This window comes from Rhinolophus sinicus, linkage group LG06 (genome assembly GCF_036562045.2).
Source record: "Rhinolophus sinicus isolate RSC01 linkage group LG06, ASM3656204v1, whole genome shotgun sequence".
In the NCBI taxonomy this organism is placed as follows: Eukaryota; Metazoa; Chordata; class Mammalia; order Chiroptera; family Rhinolophidae; genus Rhinolophus; species Rhinolophus sinicus.
Genome location: NC_133756.1, coordinates 41,690,439 through 41,714,586, shown reverse-complemented (window position 1 = coordinate 41,714,586; position 24,148 = coordinate 41,690,439). Strand labels below are relative to the sequence as shown.

General features: G+C 41.8%; 1 protein-coding gene across 1 annotated transcript in view; it reads right to left on the bottom strand.

Moving 5' to 3' along the window:
* Positions 1 to 820: 820 nt before the first annotated feature.
* Positions 821 to 24,148, bottom strand: part of ST6GALNAC5 (ST6 N-acetylgalactosaminide alpha-2,6-sialyltransferase 5) — a 145,973-nt gene continuing 122,645 nt past the window's right edge. Inside the window, exons 3-5 of the mRNA XM_019743348.2 lie at positions 20,745 to 21,154; positions 14,456 to 14,563; positions 821 to 3,425 (exon numbers count right to left, since the gene is read on the bottom strand). Of these exons, the coding sequence (XP_019598907.2) occupies positions 3,194 to 3,425; positions 14,456 to 14,563; positions 20,745 to 21,154 (750 nt within the window). The 3' untranslated portion in view covers positions 821 to 3,193. The remainder of the gene's footprint in view (positions 3,426 to 14,455; positions 14,564 to 20,744; positions 21,155 to 24,148) is intronic.

The following is a 24,148-nucleotide window of genomic DNA, read 5'->3' as shown; positions in this document are numbered from 1 at the left end:
TCTAGTTGAGGAGGGCGCAGCTCACTGGCCCATGTGGGAATCAAACTGGCAACACTGCTGTTCAGAGCTTGTGCTCTAACCAACTGAGCCATCCGGCTGCCCCGCTTTCATTTATTTTTGAAGCAAAGCTCTAACTCTGAAATCCTTGGAAGTTTCTGTATAGTGTGGTTTCATGTCTGGCCCTTAGGAACACATGCCAGGGTTAGTCACACATAGGGACTTAGTTACCAAACACCCATTAACCGTAATGGAAACCACACAGCGAAGTCCCCACATGGCACACTGAATAGTTACCTCCTAATGTTCTTTTAATGTACACTTTCTTGGGTGGATATTTACTGTAGAATATTAAATGTAAGACTCCTCTTTTATGGGCCATTTGAAGTGATTGATTTTGTTTGTGAATTCCTGTATCTTTGCCCATAATGGCTATCTATTGTAATGGCCTCTGCCAAATGTTCTTGCATTGAAATAACAGACACCATGTATCGTCCAGCTGTGGCCTTGTATTACTGTTGTCTTAAAGCAAGGAGGAAGCTGACGACACAGCTGGAGAGAGAAGAAAAAGGTCTGTAACATAACGAGTATGACTTAGGCTTCAGACACAATCAGCTATTGAAATCACTGGGGTTTGTAAACATGGTTTTGTAGTCACCTTGTATATCAGAGTTGATGTTTGATGGCGTTGAATGGTGTTGAGACTGATAGTTATGAAATAGTGGCAATGTAAGAATTCAATTGCCCATAACCAGGTCCATCAGCACAATCTATCAGAATTCTAGGCATTTTCTTTGAATGCTGTAATAAAACCACTGCCTAATTGACAATTTCTTACATTTATTTATCCAATGTTTTAAAAAATATAAACTTACACACTCACATATCCTAGCTACATGTATATTTAAAATATTAATATTTCTCAGTGAAGCCAGAAATTTCAGAATTTGGTTGCTTTTCACTCTTTTGAGTAGTTGAGAGGGGAAGTTACAAAAAAGAAGGCGCTATCAGGTCTTTTAAAAACGAGCAAACAAACTCTAAAACTTGAAGATAACACAGACATTTGGGATATCATTAGACTAGGTAATACGACTACCTCTTTGCCTTTCCCAAGTATGCCTTCCCAATATTCCAGAAAATTGAAAGTAGTTAAAGGAGCTTCCCACATCTGAACAACATAATCTCTTCAAGTGACAGTAAGGGTAGCCTATAAATCAATTATATAAAATTCACACGCTTTTCATACGTTCGGAAAATATTGTGTATTCAGGGTCCATGCTGCAGAAGAGATCATACTGGAATAAAATTTCTTTTATAAACTATGAGAAAATGAAAAGAACACATTCCAGTATATTGTGGACAGACATTTCAATTGTACTGGCTTTTAACATCTCAAGCCACACCACAATAATACCAACTTCGTTTTTGCTACATAAATATGTAGACTGTGTTTGCCTCTCAACAACAGTACTCCATATAATTAATAGTACCAGTTGATGCAAAAGGATGGAGTCTCAGTACTAATTAAGGAGAGGAGAAAGAAGTGGTAACGTGAGAAAACCTCTTTAATCACGAGCCAGGTCACGTTCTGTAAAACAAGTCAGTCTCCATATATAATATTTGCTGGTGCCTTCAAATTTGGCATTAGAAAAACTAATGCCTCCTAAGCCATGTGTAAAGAAAACAACTGCTATGTTTTTAAAAGACTATTTTTGAACAGTATTATGTGCTTAAATGAAAATCTTTCATAGCAACTGATCTCAGCTCTGAATAAAATATGTCCTTCATACTCCTCCAGACCAGAGAATGGCAATGATATAATGTAAAATTTGCAGGTAGTGAATCTGAATAGTTCATAGGATAAATGAGTCATATGATAGGAAATCTTCTTGTATTGTCTTCTCACAGAAGGGCAGTTTCTTGCTCTGGTAGCCAAACAACACCATGGAAGTCTTGTCTCTGTCTCTGTCTCTCTGTCTCTGTCTCTCTCTCTGGTACAAGAAGCACCAGAAAAGCAAGGAGTAGATTTCAGCTAATGGGGACCCACAGAGAAAGTATGGTTTTAACCACAAGAGGGAGATAGGCCATAGGGGAATATAAAAATCCCCCTAAAAAAGACTCCTGCTACTGTGGGAGCCCCATCATTCCAAGTGCAAAGTCCTCAGATGGATCAAGGAGAGGCTCAATGAGAGAATTTTAGATTTGAAATGAGACTTAAGAGGTCATCTGGTACAGTGACATCATTTTGCAGAAGAGGAAACTACAGCTTAAATGAAGTGGTCTACATCAATTATTAGTAAAGAAAACTATCTTTAAGTTTCTCTTGTTAGTATTTTTTTGAATTAATGACAGTTTTTGGTTTTCGGTTTTGTCATTTGGAGCATTTCTGTCCCTTGGAAAATGTCATAGCTATTCTTGAAGGCTACGGGTTCAAAAAATGCAAGACAACATTTTCAAGCCAAATACCAATTGCATGCTAGCAGTGAGCATGTAAACAAAGTAACTCATCAACCCAATTATAGGCATTTTCCAAGTATCGTTCAGGATTCAAGACTTAGGATAAATTACCTAAATAAATATAAGGATAAATTACCACATCATAATCTATAAAAATACTGGCCTAGAGAACACTACAAAACTCTCAATAAATAAAAACCGGGCATTTGCTTTATGAAAGTCAGTGGAGATGTGCTCTTTAGAAACCATGTCCATACTTTCAGGCTGCTTTTTTATAAATCACACACACACTGAGTCCCACAGATGACAAAGGGTACACGTCAGGTTAGGATACAACTTGATAAAAAAATGTCTGTTGACATGGCATTTCTATAAAGGAATACAGCTAATAGTGTTTGTTGAGTTGCTCACGTTTTGGTTTCGAAGGCAAAACTTGAAGAGATCCCAAATGTTTTTAGCCAGGCAGCATCATTGAAATGAGTGTTCAGCTCCAAAGGTAACGCCTTTGGAAAGACACAACATTCATTAGGATGTATCAGTTCTGGAATTGTCCCTTCTAAGCCAACTGCACTACTTGCAGTCACATCTCGTAGGCATCTGTAAGTAGTACTTCTCGAGGAGTGAAGCTATTTCCTACCACCAGTTCTTTTCCTTGTTTGAGTCCGGTGGCTCAAGAAGTTCAGTGGCCTGGTGTCTGATATGGTGGGTACTTGGGATTTCGGTCTGGCGCTCTCATTCCTCAGAACGCAGGTTTATTCTCAGGATGATTTACAGCAAGTGATTCTGGTTTCCAGTCTGGTTGGAAAAAGTGAATATTGAATGTCCGTGCCCAGTTCTTAAAGACTCGTTTCTCTGTGATAAAGCGGTGATGACTGCCCTTCCGTCCTCGCTCATGGGAGAGGTACATTGTACATTCATCTGGTCCAAAAGGTTCATAATAATGATAAGGTACTGAAGAGTGATTGGGGTCCCTGCAGGAGGAAAAGGAGATAACTGATTAAAGAGGGGAAAAAGAAAACTCCTTTGACTGATAAGGTAAGATGTTATCTTTAATAAGCTGATAAGTACAAATAATATTTTCAAGTTTAATGAACTTCAACAAATGTGGTTTTTTTCCCCTTTCTTTCTGATGTTTACGCAATAAGCAAGTGGAGAGGTTTTGAGGTTGTGAAATAAATGCAGTGACTGTCATGATCAAACAGAGAGATTGAAAGTGTGCTGTAGGACATTCAGGCTTTTGGGATTCAAAAACTGCATACTACCAAGGCCAACTAGGGTTCTTATTTCTACTCCTGCCCCCATAAAGTCTATTTACCACAAGCAGCGGTATTTACAAAACAGAAATAGATCATTCTCCTTCCCCATTCCAACTCCCAAGTCCTTCAGATGCCCATATACTAAGAGCATATAGGCCTGTAAGGTGTTACATGATCTCACTCCTCTCTAGAGGCTTCTCCTAACTCACTCGGCTTTGTCCGCTATGCTACCCTCCAGCCTTACTGGCTTTTCAGGTCCTCACCTCGTCCAAGCTTGTCCCTTCCCTGAGGCTTCTGCACTTGAAGGCAGTCATCTGGTTGGAACACTCACTCATCAGTTCACTCCCCTTACCTTTGGGAATCTACTCACATGTATCCTCCTCAGAGAGGTTTAAGCTGATGCCTGCCCCCTTCACTCCCTCTCACTTGGATTTATTTTCTTTACAGCATCAAACACTCTCTGAAACTGCTGGTGTTGTTTCTTTGCTTATTGTCTGTTCATGAGGGCAGGCCTTTGTCTCGTTCCTAGTAGGAGCTCAATAAATAATTTTTGACTTTCTGTTGTTGAAAGAAATTTATATGGAGTCAGCAGCTACACAGCAAGCCTCTCATGATAATTTCTCCCTCAGGTATGGAAAGTTGATGACCCTAGTTTGAGTCCATCCATGAGAGAGAAAGAAGTTAGTAGGCATGATGCCACCCTTTTTTGCTTGTTGTTCTAGATAGATGATGTACTCAAATCTAGTCTCTAAATCCAGAAATTCCAATTCCTCAATCTGTGCTGTGTAGCCTGACAGTCCCCCAATTTTCAGTTCTCTATATCCCTGTCTCCACCTCACATAAGAAACACCAGCTCATTTCTTCAAGGTAGTGTACATAGGATTAATGTGTGTGTGTGTGTGTGTATGGGGGTGCCCTTGTTGTAGGGTTACTAAAATAATTAATATCTAAAACCCAAAGAACGCTGGTGTCAGACCGGTTTCCATTCTAAGCCAGTCCACCACCCTCTTCTGTCTTGAAGTCGAGATGATAAGCTTTGTTAAGATAGCCCAACAGATAAACCTTCCTACTTTGAGCTCTGCTCACTAACAGGCCTTGTGGCAGAGACTGTGCTCTTCTTAGCTCTTCTCTTAAAAGGCCCGGGTGTCCCGGCAAACCACCTTTCAGTGCCTGATGTCCTGGGGTTCCCTCTCCAGTAACCAGGGCTCTACGCTAAGTACAGTAACTTGGTTTCCTAAAGACGCCCATCCTGCTAGACACCTATTCATTTTCTTCAGAGGAGATCAATACATAAATGGCTTTTAGAGTAGAAACTTTACCGGGGTCAGGGATCGAAGTCTTTTATCAAGAGGGGTGACGAGTTTGTGGCTCTGACAACAATAAACCTTTGAGCTGCTTCTCCTCTAAGGTTAAAGTTCTTCCAGGAAAAGAGATTTATTTTTGTCATGCGGCATTTAAACCTACCTCATCCTGGGTTGGAGGCTGTGCTGAATTAATACTTTGCATCTCTATTAGGCCTGTCTCAATAGTATCTCTACGTTCTACAGTGAAACATCAGAAACTGTGCTGCTTAGTTATTATAGATACCACTCATTTAATTACCCTGGAAATTGGAATATTCTTAACATTTTAATAGAAGGTGTTTTCAATACTGAAAATGCGTGCTAGAAAAAATGTAGGTTGAAACTGACCACTAGAAGAAAAAAATAAAAAGAAATACAAACTTGTGAGACAGATCTCCCCAGTTTCATATGGCATAATTTGTGGAACCATGCCAAATTTATGTGACCATGGTATACTTGGGGTTAAGCTTTTATTCCAGTATGGATCAGGCTTTAAATCTGATTCATTTAAGTTTTGCACGTATCTTTGGCGTCAATCTGACTAAAGAAACAATTAGGTTTCTAAAAATAATCATGACATTGATTTGGCAACTAGGAATACAGAGAAATTGTAAACCAGCTAAAGGATGCTATCGGATCAATTTCCTTATTCAGGATGACCATCTCTTTGAATGAAAACTTATCTGGCTCCATATTGATCACCTAAAGGGAGAATTAAGGTTACATATTCGATAAATTTAATTCCTGATTTCAAAGGTGTCTAAATAAGTGGGGGTGGTTTCCATCCTTTAAAACACTGTCCAAATGGCAGAAACATGTTTTGTGAGACTGCAAAGGCAGAGCCCCCGCAAATGCAGGAAGCGCTCTCTGGCTGTGAGCCTGCCATCAGCCATAATTCACTGTTGCGTTCAGAAAGCCCTTCCCCCATTAGGGTCATAATTCCCTAGGTCTTTCCCCAAACCTGATTTTGTAAAAGCTGCCACAGCCTTTTCTTTCTTTACCTGATCCCAGTGAAAAGAACAACAAATATCAGCAGCATATTAACATCCGGAGGCTACTATTGTAAAGGGAGGGTTCTGGCACTAGGTTCTTGTCTGGGGCCAGGGGGCGCTGAAGGAGTAGAGGTGAGGGCAGGGGTGGGTATGACAATCACAGAGTCCGGGACCCAGTGGCTGCAGGCTGTCATCAGCACTCCAAAAGCCAGAGTGGGAACAAAGTCTGCAGCATAATGTGAAGAAGGATTTTTTTCCTTATGAAGGAAGCAGGTGGGGAGAGTAAAAGAACTAACATTTACTGCATAGAGGGAGCTTTAATGAAATACCGTTGCCTGTGTTCCACCTCCATTGATTCTGGTTTAATTGACTTGGAGACGGGCCCAGGCATGGGTATTTTAAAAAGTGCCTTAAGTTTGAGTATCAAAATAACTAATGGCAGTGTTGGATTATAAAACCCATAAAATAAAATAAATGAGTCCATGATGGTGTCAATAAGTAACTGAATAATTAAATGAAGGAGAAGAAACAGCATTTTCTTACAGAAAAATTCCAATTACTAAATCTAGAAAGAATGAAGGAATAGAAAATCACCATGGGAAAGCACGGTAATTGTTGCAGGCAAGATGCAAGATACACCAATGAATAGAGAATGTTAGTGGGGATAAAGATGAGGCAAAACAGGTTATTTGCATACAGTATCTCCCCCAAGATACTTATCAATGACAAAGGGAAAATAGCAACTTTACAATGAGTACCTCAACCAAGTGATAAAGGTTAACGTGGCCAGTAATAAGACATTGTGGCATCTTGTACCTCTTGATATGAGATGCTGAGAAGGGCTTATCACTTCTGTGGTATCCGTTCTAGTAATGCACAGCCTCAATCTAATCATGAGAAAGTATCACACAAATCCAAAGTGAGCGACATACATCCTACAAAAATGACCCGAATTCTTCAAAAGCATCAAAGTCATGAAAAATAAGGGAAGACTGAGGAACTGTCACAGATTGAAGGAGACTAAGGAGACACTGTAAGTAAATGCAAAGCGATCCTGGATTGGGTCCTGGAGGAGATAAAGGACAGCAATAAGGAAACTGCTGAAATCTGAATGAAGTCTGTAGTTTAGTTAAGAGTACTGTACTGGTGTTAATTGCTTACTTTTGATATTTGGACTATAATTATGCAAAATGCTAACATTAGTGGAAGCTGGGTGAAGGGTATACAGAATGCTCTGAACCATTTTGGCAACTTTGAAGTCTAAAACTGTTTCAAAACAAACAAAAAGTTAATATAATAATGTTAAAAAGTTCCTTTTAGGAGATTCTATAATAACATACAGCCAGGTTTCAGGTGGCTGATTAAGTTAAATACCCACTAAGGCTTGGTGCTTCACTTGCATTATCTCCTTTCCTTCCCCATCAGGCATCTAAGGTATCACTGCTCCATGTGATAGGTGAGTATCAGCGCCTAGGGGTGCCTGGCTTTAGGCGCACAGCCTCACTTATGGACCATCCAAGCTGTCAGACTTGACCCTTTCAGCCCCAAACCCAGTGCTCAGCATTCCATATAGACTAACCTATTTAATCCTCACACTGCCCCAATGAGAGAGGTACTGTAATTACTCTTGTTTTACAGATGACATAACTCATGCATAGAGAAACTGAAGAAGTTTCAGGGCCCAGTTTTGGTCCAAAGCTGTCCTCTTAAGGGTGAGGCTCTGTGTCTTGCAAAAACTCCTGTCCCACCATGTGTGTTTCTGTACTAATGGCACCCCAGGTTCCCACTGGGGTTGGCAGCAGCTTTGTCCTTGCTGCCTTTCCCTAAGCACCTATCTATAGAGGTGCCCCATGCTTGGCGGACACTGTGCAGCTGGTCAGGGCATGAAGCAGAGGCCTCGTGCTCACTGACAATCCTGCCTACTAATGGTAATGGCAGCAGGAGTTCTTAGTGTCCTGTGTTTGAGTCTTCTAGAGCTCAGCCGTACAATTGGAAAGAAACATCCTAATACCGACCGGAAAGGGAGGAGCCTTCCATGTCCAGGTATTATCTAGGTTAACCCTGCTCTCTGAGTTTGGAGCTGGACTATCTATAAAAATGATGCCTTTGTCTCTTTCTAGAGCTCTCAGACGCTCTCTCTAAACACGCTTCTTTCTATTCTTGGTGTGGTACCTGGCATAGAGTAAGCAGTAGGAAATGTTTGAGGAATAGAGTTGAATCAATAGCTGTCAAGTGTCTACGTTGTTCTGAAATTGGCTTGCACGGGGGGCCTGTGGGAACACTATACAGCATTCAGATGAAAATGTTCTTACAGCAGGCTTTCCGAAACATCTGCCTCAGGCCTATGAGACCCGCTGAGCCACCTTTATTCTGCTGCCTGATTTCTTGCTCTTGTGTATTTGGAGCACACTGAGCACCAAGGGCCTACAGCTGTTTATCCTTCACAGGGCAAAGAGCCCATGTGAGTCACCTGAACCCACGCCCTACAGCCCAGGTGCCTCAGGTGGTGCCATAACCTTTCCTACTATACCAATGGTACCCACAGGAGGGAGAAGGAAGGTAATGAAAATACTTGGTGACTGGTCAAATTATGGTAAAGAAAGAAGAAACAATAAGCATCTAGGAAGAAATACAGCAATATATTTTAAGTCTACTTCATAAATTGTGAACCACATCATAGGTGCATTACTACTCCATACCCGTCCTCTATAAGCATCTGATTCTACACCGGGCACTGTCGCCGGGTAGGAACTTTCCCTGTTACACTGGCAGCTTTATTAATGTTCACTAGCTAATAATTTTAGCAGAATCAATTCTGATATTCATGATACCTTTGAGATGTCCTTCACATTATGGATGAGATATTAATTTAGTTCCATGACAGTGATCACTCTGAGTCATTACTCCTCTAATTAATACTCAAGACATAATGGGTAACTGAGAGTTGTAAACTTGGTAATGTGTTAAGTATGACCGGAAATAAGATTATTAGATAGAATTTAAATGCTTAGCCCATTATTATTGCAAATAATTTACAACAGAAAATGAGATTAAAAATACTCAGGGTAACTTAGTTTGGAAAGCAATGATAACAGATCTTTCCATTGTAATTTATAGTCTTCGTAGAGAGAATGGCTTCCTGTATAGATATGGCAGGATTTAAGGGTCTACTGTCCACATAATAATATATATATATTTTGATGCTGTGTAGGATGCAACATGGGATTAATTTTCTCCAGCTTTCTGAACACTGATGAGTCTGGTGATGAAGGCAGGATGGAGATCGATGCCCGATGCCTGAGCCCCTCTTTGACAACCCAGTGCTGGCCCTGGTTGAAAATGAAACACGTGGCCACCACTGACTTCTGAGGATCCTTGAAATATGAATTTGCCCTTTGCTGCTTTCTCTTTTCATTCACCTGACACTTTTGGTCTTGAGATAAGTTTAGAATCAGTCTCTAAAACACGGCTAAGGAAAGCAAGGCTTTTTAAAATTTATTCATTGAGCCAATCAATACTGAATACATACTTTGTGCCAGACACAGTGACAAGTGGGAAAGATACAAATGTTGATTGAGACACAACCCCTCCTTTTAAGCAGCCTACAGGCAAGTGACAAATCAATCAGTGAGGTGGGACAGGGGTGGAGATGGTGGAGCGCCCAGGGGGCACAGGTGGCATCTGACTCAGACAGGAGGTCAGAGGAAGCGTGGAGGAGGCCTTGGGCATCTGAAACAGTGAAGTGAGAGGTTAGGAGCTTTAGCTCTTGAGCCCCACAGATTTTAATTCAAACCCCAGCTCAGCCACTATCTGCCCTACTACCTTGGTCAGCTGTCTCATGTCTTTAAGCTTCCTGTATAAAGTGATGATGATAATAATAATGGTTACCTCATGGGGTTATCATAAATGTTCAGTGAAATGGCACATATATGCATACTAACTGCAGGGCTGGCAGATGGTCTGTGCAGAAAAAAAAATCAGCCATTAATATTCATAGTAAAGAACAAGTGGTAATAAGGAAGGGATGGTCATTCCCAGCTGAAGGCAAAAGGGCTGGTATCAACAGGGTAAGATCCTTTGTAAGGTTCTCAGTATGGCTGAAATAAGTCTGTGTGAGCAGAAGATGGGTCCTGAAGGGCTTGTGTGCTGCACTGGGGTGAGTTCACACTGCCTAAAAGCTTTGGGAAGCAACTTAGGGGTTTAAGTGACAGAGTCAGATTTGTGACACTCTGGTGACTGAAGGCAAAGACCCCGTCTCATTTTTCTTTGATTCATTCAAGTCCAACACAAAACTACTTGAATGAATGACTCTCTGATTAATTTAGTAAATGACTTCTTTTAAGGGTACGAATCGTGCCTTAAGTTCCAAAAAGGTTCATTTACCAAAAAGGCACAGTTGGCTCTCTTTTTGTTTGCGGAAGTATTGCCATGTAACTATTTCTTCATTCCTGTGAGAAACTGGGCAGCTGAAGGCAGCCACGGAGAGGGTCGCTCCACTGTGAGCAGCCTCATGGGATATCCTGCAAGCAGCCGGAGGCCACATAAAGCCAGTTCTCCACAGTGAAGAGAAATGGGATCCAGTTCACATAGGAGGCCATGCATGTCCTTCCCTTTCCAGCAACCAGGCCTCCTCACCACTAAGCACCATTCCTTAGTGCTCTCTGAACGTCTCCTTAAAATGTGCTAATGGGTATCCACACTTGCAGATTTGTGAGTCCCTTCACCTGGTAGCTTTATGCAAGCTTAACTTACACCAGAGCTGTGCCAAGCACTCCTCATCCATTACTTGGTAGAACTACCATATAAACCCTAGAAGTAAGGACTGTTGTCACCATCTTACAGATATGGAAGATCAGGCTTCTGAGACGGTCATTAAGTAACTTGCCCAAAGTCACTAAGGCTCAGTGAGTCAAATAACTTTCTCAAGGTCAACAACTTCTGAGAGGCAGAAATGGTTCTCTTCACCCATAGCAACACCTTCTTACCACAGCACTAAAGAGAGAGTAGAGGACAGGGCCATTCATTCACTTGATATTTATGGAGCATCTGCTAGAGGCCAGTATGGAAATATCTACTGTCCTTGCACGAGGGCTCCAACAGTGTACCAAACACATACAAGTCTCTGTCCTTAGGGAGTTTACATTCTGGGAGGCTCAACCAGCTTGAGCTCTGCAACCTCACAAAAGCTTCCTGTACCACTGTTGGCCCTGTTGATATCTTACTTCCTTAAGTCCAAGAGCTAATGACACATGTACCCTGTTTGGCCCCTTACAGTTCTCCGCTTCTTCCAAATAAAGACAAAGGAGGGAGTGATGGGCGGTCAGGCTGCCTGACTGGCTCATTTGGGTGTGAGGACTGCCTATCCTGGGCAGAGAGTCCCCTCTCTCCTGTGTCCCACAATCAGAGCATGCCTCCCGGGGACGTGGGGACCCCCAGCTCTGCTTACTTAGAGAAGACATGGCCCCCCAGCACTTGAGCCCTGGGTGTCCCTGCCCGCTCCTCTGTTGCTGGAGGACAGACGGGTTAAGCAACTGGGAGGAGCAGGCAAAACAAAAACAAAAAACAAAAAACAAAAACAAAACAAAATATGTGGAGGTGGGAATGGTCAGACTACTGGCTTACAAGTTGCTTTTTCACTATTTGGTGGCAGATACTGTGTGCAAGAGTTATTTGACTCTAAGAGGCTTTGCTGTGTTCATTTTTTTTTTGGTTTTTGGTGTGGGTAAGGCTTATTGTGAGCCTCAAGGACACAAAGCTGTGTCCTATTCTTTGAACTGCCCCAAATTCTTGGTACCTTTCAGGACAAATCTCAAGTACTTTGAATAATGATAATAATAATAATTTCATATATCTTACAGTATAATACCAATGCATTAGCAATAATAATTATCTTTCCTGAGCACTTATTGTGTGTTGGTCACTGTATTAGATGCTCTACATCCATGATTTCATGTAACCCTCACCATGACTTGCTTGCTCTTATTTTCTTACCCCCATTTTGCAGATGAAGAAAACAAGGCTCAAGGTCACCCAGTTAGGAACTGGGTGCCTGATCGTTCAGCCAACATGTCCTGGAATGAATATTAAAGGAAATTGAGCACCAGTCTGTGCTGCTCCTGGTTCTTCCCGTCTCACCCTTCGTAAACAGGCATCACGATTTTGCAGAATGCTCTTTCTAGCCTAAGCATCTTCTCCAAATGACACCCAGCACAATTCTCCACTTTCTCTGAGAGGACGCTGGGCATAGGGATCCCTTTGAAGAGTTCTTGCTGAAAGCATCTTGTGAGAACAACTATCAAACCTTTTAGTTGGTGGCTGAGGAACAGAAACCCAGAACTGGTGGCAACATGTTTATATGGTGCATTGACAGTCTCTTAACTTACTTGTTAGTGTCATTCTATAAATTGTTTCCATCCTACATACAAGACGTCTTGATGAACTATTTCTGAGTAAAAGAAATGAGAAGTTAACTTGCCTTTCATTTATTTTCCATAATAAATGGAATATTTCCTTGAACACTCTAAGTCATTAACATTTCAATTTATTCATGCGCTTTCTCTCTGGCATCCTAATGGCAATATTACATAATTATATCTGCCATGTAACCATCAACTTTGACAGCACTTTGTATGCCCATAAGTGCCGCTCCCACAGCTTTTGTTAGCCTGTTGGTTTTAGGAGGCAGTTTGCTTTCTTATACCTACTTACTTTTTGCACAGATTGTTAAACAGGGAAACCAGGCCAGTGAATTAAGTGATGAGGAACTGGGTGAGAATCCAAGCTAACTCTTGCCATGTACGAGGCCCCGTTCCAAGCACTTTATATGTATTAACTTATTTAATCCACCTACAACTCTATGAGGCAGAGTCTATTATTATCATCACTTCTATTGTTGAGGATGCTGAGACACACAGAGCTTGAGCAGCAAGTTCAAGGTCATGCTAGGTTAGTAAGTGGGCAGGCTGGGCTTTGAACCTGGGCAGTCTGGCTCCAGACTCGACATCCTTCCTTACTATGTTATGTCACCCCTGGGGACAAGTAGTCCAGGCATATATAAAAGGCTTGCTTTGTCCACACCTTTCCTTCTCCTCTGTGACTTGACTCTTACATATAAACTATTACTGCTACTGTGTTGGGCCTTTGGGCTTAAACGGGTGGGAGAAAAGCGGTCAAGTGGTAACAGCATGATTAATCTTTTCTCATCCCCACTTCAAAACTCAAAATTGTAGATTTTGCCCAAAGACCCAATGGCCTTTGAGAAATTGTTAGGTTTAAAACACATGGAGCAAGCATACATTTTTTTTTTTTAATTTTTATTGGGGAATGTTGGGGAACAGTGTGTTTCTCCAGGGCCCATCAGTTCAAGTCATTGTCCTTCAATCTAGTTGTGAAGGGTGCAGCTCAGCTTTAAGTCCACTCACCGTTTTTAGTTGCAGGTGGCACAGCCCACCATCCCATGCGGGAATTGAACCTGCAGCCTTGTTGTTGAGAGCCCGTTCTAAACAACTGAGCCATCTGGCCACCCCTCCAGCAGCTCATTGTCTTCAATCTAGTTGTGGAGGGTGCAGCTCAATGGCCCATGTGGGAATCGAACCGGCAACCCTGTTGTTCAGAGCTTACACTCTAACCAACTGAACCATCTAGCCACCTGCAAGCATAAATTTTAAGGAGCAAGTTTAAAATACCCCTCCATCCCAGGTTTTACCATTTGAAGACCAGGACTGAAGCCATATGTGGGCCAGCAGGCATTCCTGAACATAAGGCACTCTCGGAATTTATAGGCATCATGACTTTAAATTACAGGTGTTTTCAGTTGGGCTTCCCAAATCAGTACGTTTGTGAGTTCACACGAAACTCTGCTTGGGCACATACTAGGAGGTAATTTAAAGTAGCAACGGAGATGTGTATCTTCCCTTTAAAGAGATACATCAAAATAATTATGCTTGTGTTTTGGCCTTAGAAGCAAAAACCGAGGCTACTGATGTGGTGGGAGAAAGAGGCTCAAAGGAATATTTTAATTTCAGAAAACAGGCATTACTGTCAAAGAAATTACCCTCTTTAATTCATTAAAAAGTACCACATTCCTTTCTAATGAGAATAAAACTAATATTTCTTAATGCTTGTTCATCATTAATATTATGCCAATTATTGCATTACTTTTGGTTGATAAATATTCAGAGGATAAATAAAGCCCACAAGATGGATTACTTCTCCAGCCGTACAGACAAAATTTTCAATATTTTATGGCACATAATTAAATACTGTTTGTTGTTTCCAGAACCAGAACTTGGGACATGTTAATTAATTGCTTCAAAAAGACAGACGTGTTTTGTGGTTGATATTTGGAATCAGATATTTATAAACCCTGCACAACACTACTGATGAATTACACTTGTAGAATAAATCGTACCTGCAGAAGTCTGGGGGCACCATGCCATAAACATCGATCCTGTCACAGAGCTCCAGCGCAATCGTCATCGTGAACCAGCCAGTGCTGAGCCAAGTATTGGAGATCTTCCTGGAAGGAACAATAATTAAGTCTGCAAGCGGGTAAAATAAATCATTATACCACTACCATCATAAATGCTTTCTGGAGCAAGGCTGATTGTAACCCCTCCCCTCACCCCCATTTGGTAAATAGATGGAACTTTACCAGATAGATACCTCTTACCAACAGCACCACCATATTGCATGGTACAATGACAAATGATGTTGATGCGCCACCATGGTGGATCTGTGACACTAAAGGATGCTCAAGGGACTTCTACATCATAAAAAATGATGACCAAAGTTCAGTGTTTAAGTGCGTATTACCACAACTTAATTTTTGTAAGATGATAATCTCCTTGGGTCAACTCCTTATTAACCAGAATACTTCACTAACTAGAACTATTCCTTGTCCCCCAAGCAAGGTGGATACTAAAGAGTTTATTAAATATGAATAAACACAGATGTGTCTGACTATGTATCAGTTGCTCCATCATCGATCAAATGATCTTAGGCTGAAAGCTTGCCTTCCACTAAACTAAAACCAACATCTTGATTGAATGTCTTTCCTCAGGAGTATAGTAAGTCCTCACTTAATGTTGTTGATAGGTTCTTGGAAACTGCCACTTCAAGCAAAACGGCTTATATATAACAAAACCAATTTTACCATAGGCTAATTAATATAAATAAGAGTTAAGTTCCTGAGGCATACTTCTGGTAATAAAAACATCACCAGATTTTTAAATAAACACCCAAAACATTTCGAATATTAAACATTAAAATAAATGTGAGCTATACATAATTTAAGAAAGATTAATAAAAAAGTAAGATTATTTCCAACCCATTTAGTCCAGTTCAGAGTCACAAGTGGCCGGAGCCTATCCTGGCAGCTCAGGACACAAGGCAGGACGAACCCTGGACAGCACGCCCTTCTATCGCAGGGCACACTCACACGTACTGAGAACTGGGATGATGTACACACACCAATTCACCTCAGGTGCACATCTTTGGGATGTGGGAGGAAACTGGGGTACCTGGAGAAAACCCACGCAGACACGGGGAGAATGTGCAAACTCCAACAGACAGTAGCCCCAGCTGGGAATCAATGTTTTTTCCTCCGCAACGTTATAACAAGGTGATGTTGATCAAAATGATGTGATTTGAAGATCTGCTTACATTCATTTGAGAAGGGGCTAATGGCAACAGGAAAAGGACCACAGGAATGCTGATTTTAAATGAGCATTGGCTTTATTTTACCTCAGAACATTTAGAGCCCTCTGAAAAATTTTATTAGAAGACCAAAAATTGACAACATTTAAAGAATGAATCTGTGCATGCCAACATTTATAAGTGTGCCCATTCAAACATCAGTGTTAAGCTCCAACCACATGCCAAGCCTGGGGACAACTGTGGAGACACATCATTAAGGTCTACCTTGACTCTGTGAGAATGACTGTCTACCAAGCTATGCTGCTGTGGATATCAATTCAATTCTTTGGGGTAAAGTGCTTTTACATTTTTCGCCCTCTCCCTCCCCCCAGTGCTTACAGCATGCCTCATTAGCCAGTTTCAAACACCTATCCCCAAGGTCAGACCATCTGACTCTGCCCAGACATGGCACCATATGTGATGTGAATGACAAGACCGCAGAACAGCTTTCCTGCTTGCACTGTGTAGCACCCTTCTTTGAGAAGGAAGAATTTTTGTTAAGCAGTTTGCACTATTTCCATTTCACATAAGGAACAACAACAACAAAAAAGGCATCTTAAGAAGCCCTTTGTTTTGTCAAGAACCTGAGAGGAATAAGTGATTTAGTCATTCTTGAGTTCATAGTTTTACTCATTTTTGTTTTCCATTCCATTGTATCCTGACCCAGTAATAGCTCAGAAAGTACATATAAAAGCTCCTAAGGATGGGAATACCATGGGTTTGTATCTTAACAGTTTCTATCACTAACCAGCTGAATGACGTGAGGCAGGTTTTTACTGGACTTTGAGCCTTGATTTCTCACCTATAAAGCAGGCTTGGGAAGCTCCATCTTCCTGGGCTCCTTTGAGAACTAAATGAGAGAACACCATAGAAAGTGTCTAGTCTGGGGTGCTGATACATGAAGACCCCTTCTTCCTCTCTTGGTTGCCAGGTTGGAGCAAATGAAGTCAGTAATTCAGCCATTCCTTTCAGGGCTTTTTAGGACCCACAAAGAGTCTGACACCCTTTCAACACTCTGCTACTGGCTCTTGTGTAGGGGCCATCATCAGTAGTCAGGGAAGTAATTACAAACCTCTAGAACCTCCAGCCTATATAGGTAGTAACCACCCCCTTTCCTTCTCACTGGGGCTATATATTCATAAGGACTTTGGAAATGTAGGAGGTGAGATGGAGCAGAAATGACTGAATGGGGAAGGGGAAGGGAAAGAAGTGCCTTGCCTCAAATTAGAGTCTGTCTTTACCTATGTGACTGTGACAAAGCCATGGCCAGTTCCAGACTTAAACAGAGTGAGTGACTAATTGGGTATTGGATGTAGGTAGAGCCCAGGAAGTGAATGACAGCTCACTTACATCCTTAGGTTCCTGACCTGGGAATCACACCTGTGTCCCTCCCTATGCGTTTAGAGTTGCCTGGTTGGAACACTCAAAAAAAAAAACCAATAAAAAAAACCACCAAGAGGACTTTTCCCAGTAGCAGAAACTCCCCCATGATTTTGGCTATTTTTTTTTTGTACGATGTAGGAGAGATCAGATGCCACAGCCTGAAACACAGGAGGATGTGGCTCTACAGAAAGAAGGTTTCATGGGTAAAAATGAGAATACAAAGTGGAGGACTAAAGAAACTAAAGTGAAGAGTTCTTTAAGTGCCACTTAAAATTCCCCCGACTTTTTAAATAATAGCCTTTTGACATCATATACTATAGAAATGCAACTGCTTTGTGCTGTCTTTCTTAAAAAGATTTTGAATTCTTTTTCCAACAAAGGCATATCCACTGTTTTTATACTTAATCAGCTATAATAAAGGAATATGAAGAGCTGTCATGTGCTTATTAGGGAAAATTATCAGATATTCTTTTATATGATGAAGTAACACACTGAGCTGATAATTCTATAGTGCACACTAAATTACAATTAAAGGCCTTTCTGCTCCACCAGAATCTCATTTATAATCTCTATGGAAATATCCTTCCTGCAGTTATTTCATTTATGCTTCTTTTATCTGATTACTGTAATATTGGTTCTGAATCATATTTTCCTAATGTACCCTTATTCAATTATAAAGTTATTTTCAAGTACAGTTACTTTCTAATGTCAAAGAACACCACTTGGCCATCTATGTCATTTGTCACGCTTCTTAATTGCAGATTGTTCCTGAGCCATTTTTTCCCCCTCCACTTTTAAGCAGGGTGAAACTTCTATAAATCAGAATCTATTGAATTATCCTATTTCTTCAAAATATTAGTCTGAAATGAATGTCCTGATCATGAAATGTACAAAATTAGATATTCCACACTTTGTGTATCTTTGATACATGCTACATTTTAGTTGGGTTTTGAGAAAAGCACACATAGAGGAAATACTGTTGGATCCTAAAGAAGAGCTGTCTCTACTTGGTTCTTTTAGCTTGAAGTGAGTTGCAGGTTATGAATATGGACACATGACAATATTGAGTCAATACAATATTAGCTTCTTTAAAGTAGTTTTCTAAAGGTAAGAGGCACAAACACTCTGGAAGTGACAATGTACTCTGGCACCCTACAAATCCACAAGTGTGATTCCCCTGTATAGGGACGCTCATAGATGGATGTCTGCACATGAGAAGCCCAGTAGCCAATCCACAAAGATTTGGTTCCCTCCTTATCAGCTGGGCTCACCAAGGGGACAGACCTATTAAACAAAGGGTAGCCACTGGTCAGAATTTAATGAATGTAGTGAGTGGGATATGTCTTGATGTGAGATTGTTTCCTAAAGTTCTCAGTGAAAAAAGGGTGGAATGACTAGTCTCTGTTTCCAACTTAAAATAATTTCTTAAGACGATTCAGAGGAATGGGTAATTATTCTAAATAGCTAACACTGCACCAGTGTTTCAGGAACACTTAAATTTAGCAAACAAACATTTAACTAAAGAGAGAGAAGTATTTCCTATTAAAGAGAGTGTTTCTACTTATTTTGAGTTTTCTAACCAGTCAAAAATGAAACTGTAAATAACTCTCTCATTCTTCTTCCCTTATAAAAGGCTCTCTTGGTTAAATAACTCATTCAAATGAGTGACAGTCTCTCTTATTCGTGGGTTTTAAAAGGCAATAAAAGACTGGATTTTGTGGCAGCTTTTGATGAAGACCAGGATCCCCTATGTGATCTGCTGGCTTGACTGACCACGGGGTCCCCTGGGCCTCCAGGGCAGGATGCCACAGCAGCCAGCTCCCCCTTCCTCTCTTTACCAGATGCCATGTCCATTTCTGCCTGGACCAACCCTTGATGGTCATAAGTTTTCCAGGATTTTTTTTAAAAAAAGCTCTTCCAAGCAAAGAATTTGGAGACATTGGGCTTTCATCTTTTCTTTAAGACTGTGTTCTTCCAATAATGTGCTGCTTAAACTTGCCAAACAATGGATTTAGTGCTTTGTGTTCTTTATTTTAATTATCATATCTCTTTTAAGTTTTAAGATAAGAAATCGACCCACCAACAGTTGTTTTAAGGGAAGGAGGTAAATTACATCACTAAATGTATATTAACTATAAAAGTACACATTTTAGAATTAAGGAAACAAGGAAATTTAATTATTAGATCTATCCTATGAAGCCTGGTCACTAGGCCTTTTCATGTGACGTCACGGAAAGGTTAGATAACATGTCCAAGGCCACACAACTAGTGAGGGAAAGGGTCAGAATTCCAACCGAGAGCTGTGTGTTTGGAATACACTGCGCTGCCCCTTTGATACCTACATTTGGCCAGTTCATGAGTTTGCATCTCTGCCTCATCTTAGGCCACTCCCCTCCGCCCTCCTAACTGCAGCCATGGGTGGCTTTTCTCCAACCCACTGCACATTCTCCCACCTCTGATCCCTTGTACTCATAAGGAGGTTTCTCTCTCCCCTTCCCATGTTCTTTTGAACCTGAATAAATACTCATTGGCTTAGGTCTCAGATTAAACACACATTTTTGAGAAAGCCTTTCCCTCATTTCCTCATCAACTAGACCAATGCTTTTCAAAATATTTCACCCTCTACTGAGAAATACATTTTACATCATGGTTGAGCATACATACACATGTGCATTATTTGTGTGTATGTGTGTGTGTGTGTGGCTTTCATTGCATTTTCTAAAGTGTATAATTCACTGGTTTTTACTATACTCACAGGGTTGGACAATCATCAACACTGTCTAATTCCAGAACATTTTCAGCCTCTCAAAAAGAACCATATATACATCTCCAAAACAAATATTATTTCGTGAGATGATACTTAGCCATACTATGGGGAATGAATACTGATATTGTCTGTTCTATTCCATTCAGTTCCATTCTATTCCATTCCATCCATTACATTAAAACAAACAAACAAACAATCTCGCAATGACCCACAATGTTGGTTTCGTATCCCATTACTGACTAGTAATGAAATTTGGCAAACTTGCGCTAGACTATGGCAGGTCTCCCATCCTGCGTGTCATGGCACCACTTTCTTCCCCTCGCTTGATGCTCAGCACACTGGGGCCACTACTTGGCGAATGTTCGCCCACCCGGTAAGCTTTATATTCTCCATCTGTCTGGGTTCTGACTGTATCCCTGGTGCCTGACACACTGAAGTAGTAGGTACTCAGTAAATATCAGTTGGCCAAATAGATGTTTGCCTTTGAAAGGGAGAGATGAACTCAGGTATGTATTTTTGGTTAGTGCTCACACAAGTGAAATAAAATGTAATAAAGTTATTACCTTTCCCTTATTACCAGTGGAAGCCAGCAGCTGTGGAGCCTCTTCCTCCCAACTAGGGACCTGGCCCTGAATTATCCATATAATTGTTTCAGTGCTGCATTTCACTTTGCCTTATATGTTCCGCTTGAGCAGCCCAGTTTCCAGGAGGTACCACAGATGAGCTCTGTCAATGGCATGAGTAGTGGGGCCACAACAAAACCCCCTTCGCAAAAGCTTGGCTTTTGGTGAATCAGCCAGCCGGGACATGACGTCACCCGCCCCTGTGCCCCGGCCACCCCGCGTCTCTGTACCTGTCTTTGCCAGTCTCCTGCTTGAAGAGCTCATCGAACTGCAGCATCTTGTGGCGCGTGATCATGAAGGCCTTGAGCTGCGGCAGCACCTGGCTCAGAAGCTGCAGGTTGTTGTACACCTGGCCCTTGCCGTCACGCCGCATGTAGCTGCTGGGGCCCCAGAAGATGAACACGGTGCCCTGGCTCACGTTGAGCAGGTCGTGGCGGTTGCGGAGGATCCTCTGAATGCTGGAATGTGCGATGACCCTCAGGCTGGTGCGATTGCCCACGTCGCGCCCGTAGCCACGCGTGGGGGCGTCGTTCATGCGGATGACGCACTCGGTCTGGTCAATCTGGGGGCCTTGCTGGCTGCGCAGCAGATGACCGGAGCTTGTCACCAGGGCACAGTCCCTGCAGTGCATTCTCAGGGGCTGAAAGGCAGGGGGAGAAGGACGCCGTCAGCGGCAACCCTGCCTTGGCACCAGCAGATCACTTCCCTGCTTCAGAAGGCTGCACAGCTCCCGTTGCCTCCTTCCTATGCCAGATTATATTCCTTCTGCTATTGCTATTACCTCATCAACATTCTCTTCCAAATTGGTGACAGGGAGCATTGCACAAGAGGGAAAGAGAGCTAGCCTTGACCTGTCAAATACTGGCTCTGGGCTTTACTGATGGTAAATAACCAAATCATCACTTAATCCAGCAAGGTTTCTGTTACCTCGGTTTTACAGACAGGGATACTCAGGCTTAGAGGTATTAAGAAATGCCCAAGGATGCAGAACTAGCAAATAATGAAGTCATGCTTCCAAGCCCAGGCCTTTCTGAATCCAAAGTTAACCCCAAGTAGGAGAAAAGACTACACTACAAATTGCTGTGACGCTAGCTTTCATGCTCTTAATTCACCTTATTGAAAGTTGAGCATTTATCAGTATTCTTGGATGCTAGACAAATAGGATTCTCCTAAATAAACGTAATCTAAGAATCACATGGGAAAAGACACACAAACTGTAACCCTTCAGATGCTACACTTTTGAAATGGCAATTAGGCAGCTTTTCACATTTTAAGGGGAAAGGGAGAGAGATTGAGTTAGTCCGTCATTTAAAATGTAAAGAAACCTTCGAGCTCAGAGCCACAGACTTCATCCAGTGACCACACATGTGCCCTGTAGAAGTCCTGGCCTTGTAGTGCCCACCAGGGATAACTGCTATGAAAATGCTCAGTTCAGCACCCTGAACCAATGATTTGCTTTCTGAACACCTTCGTGCTAACAAATTAAGCACTCCCCTGTTCATGTATAATGAGGAACATCTCTTAGTTGCTGTTTGACGATAATGCAATTAGGGCCTGAGGCCAAGGCCAGCAAGTGCACAAGAAAATGACAATCAAGAATGTTATGAAGGAGAGTTTCATTGTTAGATTTTCCCCAGAGCCTCTGCCCTCTTTCCCTGTTTAACTTTGAGCAGGACACACGGGCTCCCTGCCCAGCCTCAGGAAATCAGATTCAATTTAATGCTGCATATATTCAGTTTTATATTTACTCTGGGAGTTTCCTGAGCCATAGCTCTGTCATCTTCCCTCACTGCACAATGGCCAAGGGGTGGGGATGGCTCACAGGATGGGTCCAGCCTTGTCTCCACCACGTATTTAGCCATGGGACTTTGGCAAGCCACTAACCTCCCCGTCTCAGTTGTCTCATATTTAACTGATAATTAATGCCCATTCTACCTTGGTAAAACTAAAATACACACAGTAGTAAATGGAGACAATTGAAATTGCCACTATTTGACCTGCAAGAATAGCAATTGCAAGGGGTTGAACCAAATCTTTACCCTAGGACCTGGCATGGTGATCTTTCAATACATGAGAGCGGCCATTGGGCTTATCAGTTGGAGCACGTTGTCAGTACTCACCAAATCAGTACTGATCCCTTTGGGTTGATAATTGTACATGGGCTTATGAAATGGAGATTCTTCCATTGCACACTTTCATCATTCATTTAACATCTAATTACTCTTAGGTGACAGGAACTATGCTGGGTAGTAAGAAGGCAAATGGAATGGAAAAACAGAACCCCCCACAGTTTATACAGTTTCTCCATGAGAAACCTCTACTTATGGAGAAGCCCACTGAAAAATTCCTACAAAGATGACAGGGGTATCTGCAAATAGCATGTTACTCAATGAGGATGTCAGGAGACCCAGGGTCTACAGAAAACTTTATCACAAATCAGGTACTTAACCTTCTCGCTTGTAAAACAACGAGAGTACCAGCTAGATATTTGTGGCCAGATGACATTCATTCGGTCGCTCATTTAAAGGACATTTCTCCAGCATTTAACACACCCCTGAGGTACTTATAACTCAGTACACTTGCTTAATAAGGCCACTTGGTAAGATTTCATTCCACTGTACCCTAAGGCCATTGGAACCTGCTTTTTCTCAACCAACACTCCTAAAACTACCATCCTGAATTTTCCAGTTTGATTTATAATTTCAAGGCACTGCAGTCAGTTTTACTAGGAAAAACATTCTGAAGAAAGGTCCCAGCATCTCTTTCCCCCATAATTAATTATTCTGCTGCAATTCTCAGAGCACAGGCTGGTTGATAGGTGAAACATGTGTCACCTTCCGGAGATTCCAAGGCCTTGTGTCTCTTTCTCCTGTGCCCGTGTGAGTCCAGCTGAAGAGCCTTTCAAGGAAGGCCAAGGCTGCTGACAGTGCCATCCTGACCCTCTGTAATACCGACACCACTAGAACACACTGAGGTCTCCCCAGTTCCAGAAAGCCCTCCCTCACATGCCTGCCCATCTGCCTTAGCATCAAGGTATTCATTACCTCAGGCACCAACACCCACTCTTTGAGTTGTGCAGATGAACCAAACAATGCAAAAAAGACTGAAGCCTGAATTATGCCTGAAGTGTCTTTTGGTAAGTGGTGCCAATAAAATAACAATAGCTATTCTAAACAGAATGTGACATTTCCCGCAGCTGACAACAGCATGTACCAAAAGCTGAATCACTTCCAAAGGAGGAAATGTAGTCTGGTGTCTGCATTTGGAGGGACTAATGATGTCTTGGGAGGCAGAATGATTACAAATTACACAAACTGTGACCGTTTCTTGGGATGTGTGACAGGCCTCTGAGAAAGCTACAATCTTTCTCATCACATGCAATTATAATCCTCAGTATCTTAACGATATGGGTGGAAATACTCATGCCTTGGTGAGCTGAGATTCTCCCTTAAGCAATCAGCTGCTGGGTTGAATCACTCAGTGAAGTACAAGAAGGTGAACTTTCCCGCTAGGCAGCCTGGGAGATAAAACTCCAAAGAGGACACAAGAGGGGAGGCGGCTGCCCGTGAACTCACTGCCACAAAGACCTTCTCTCTGGCTTCTTCCTCACAGTATTCAGCTTCCTTGATTCCTG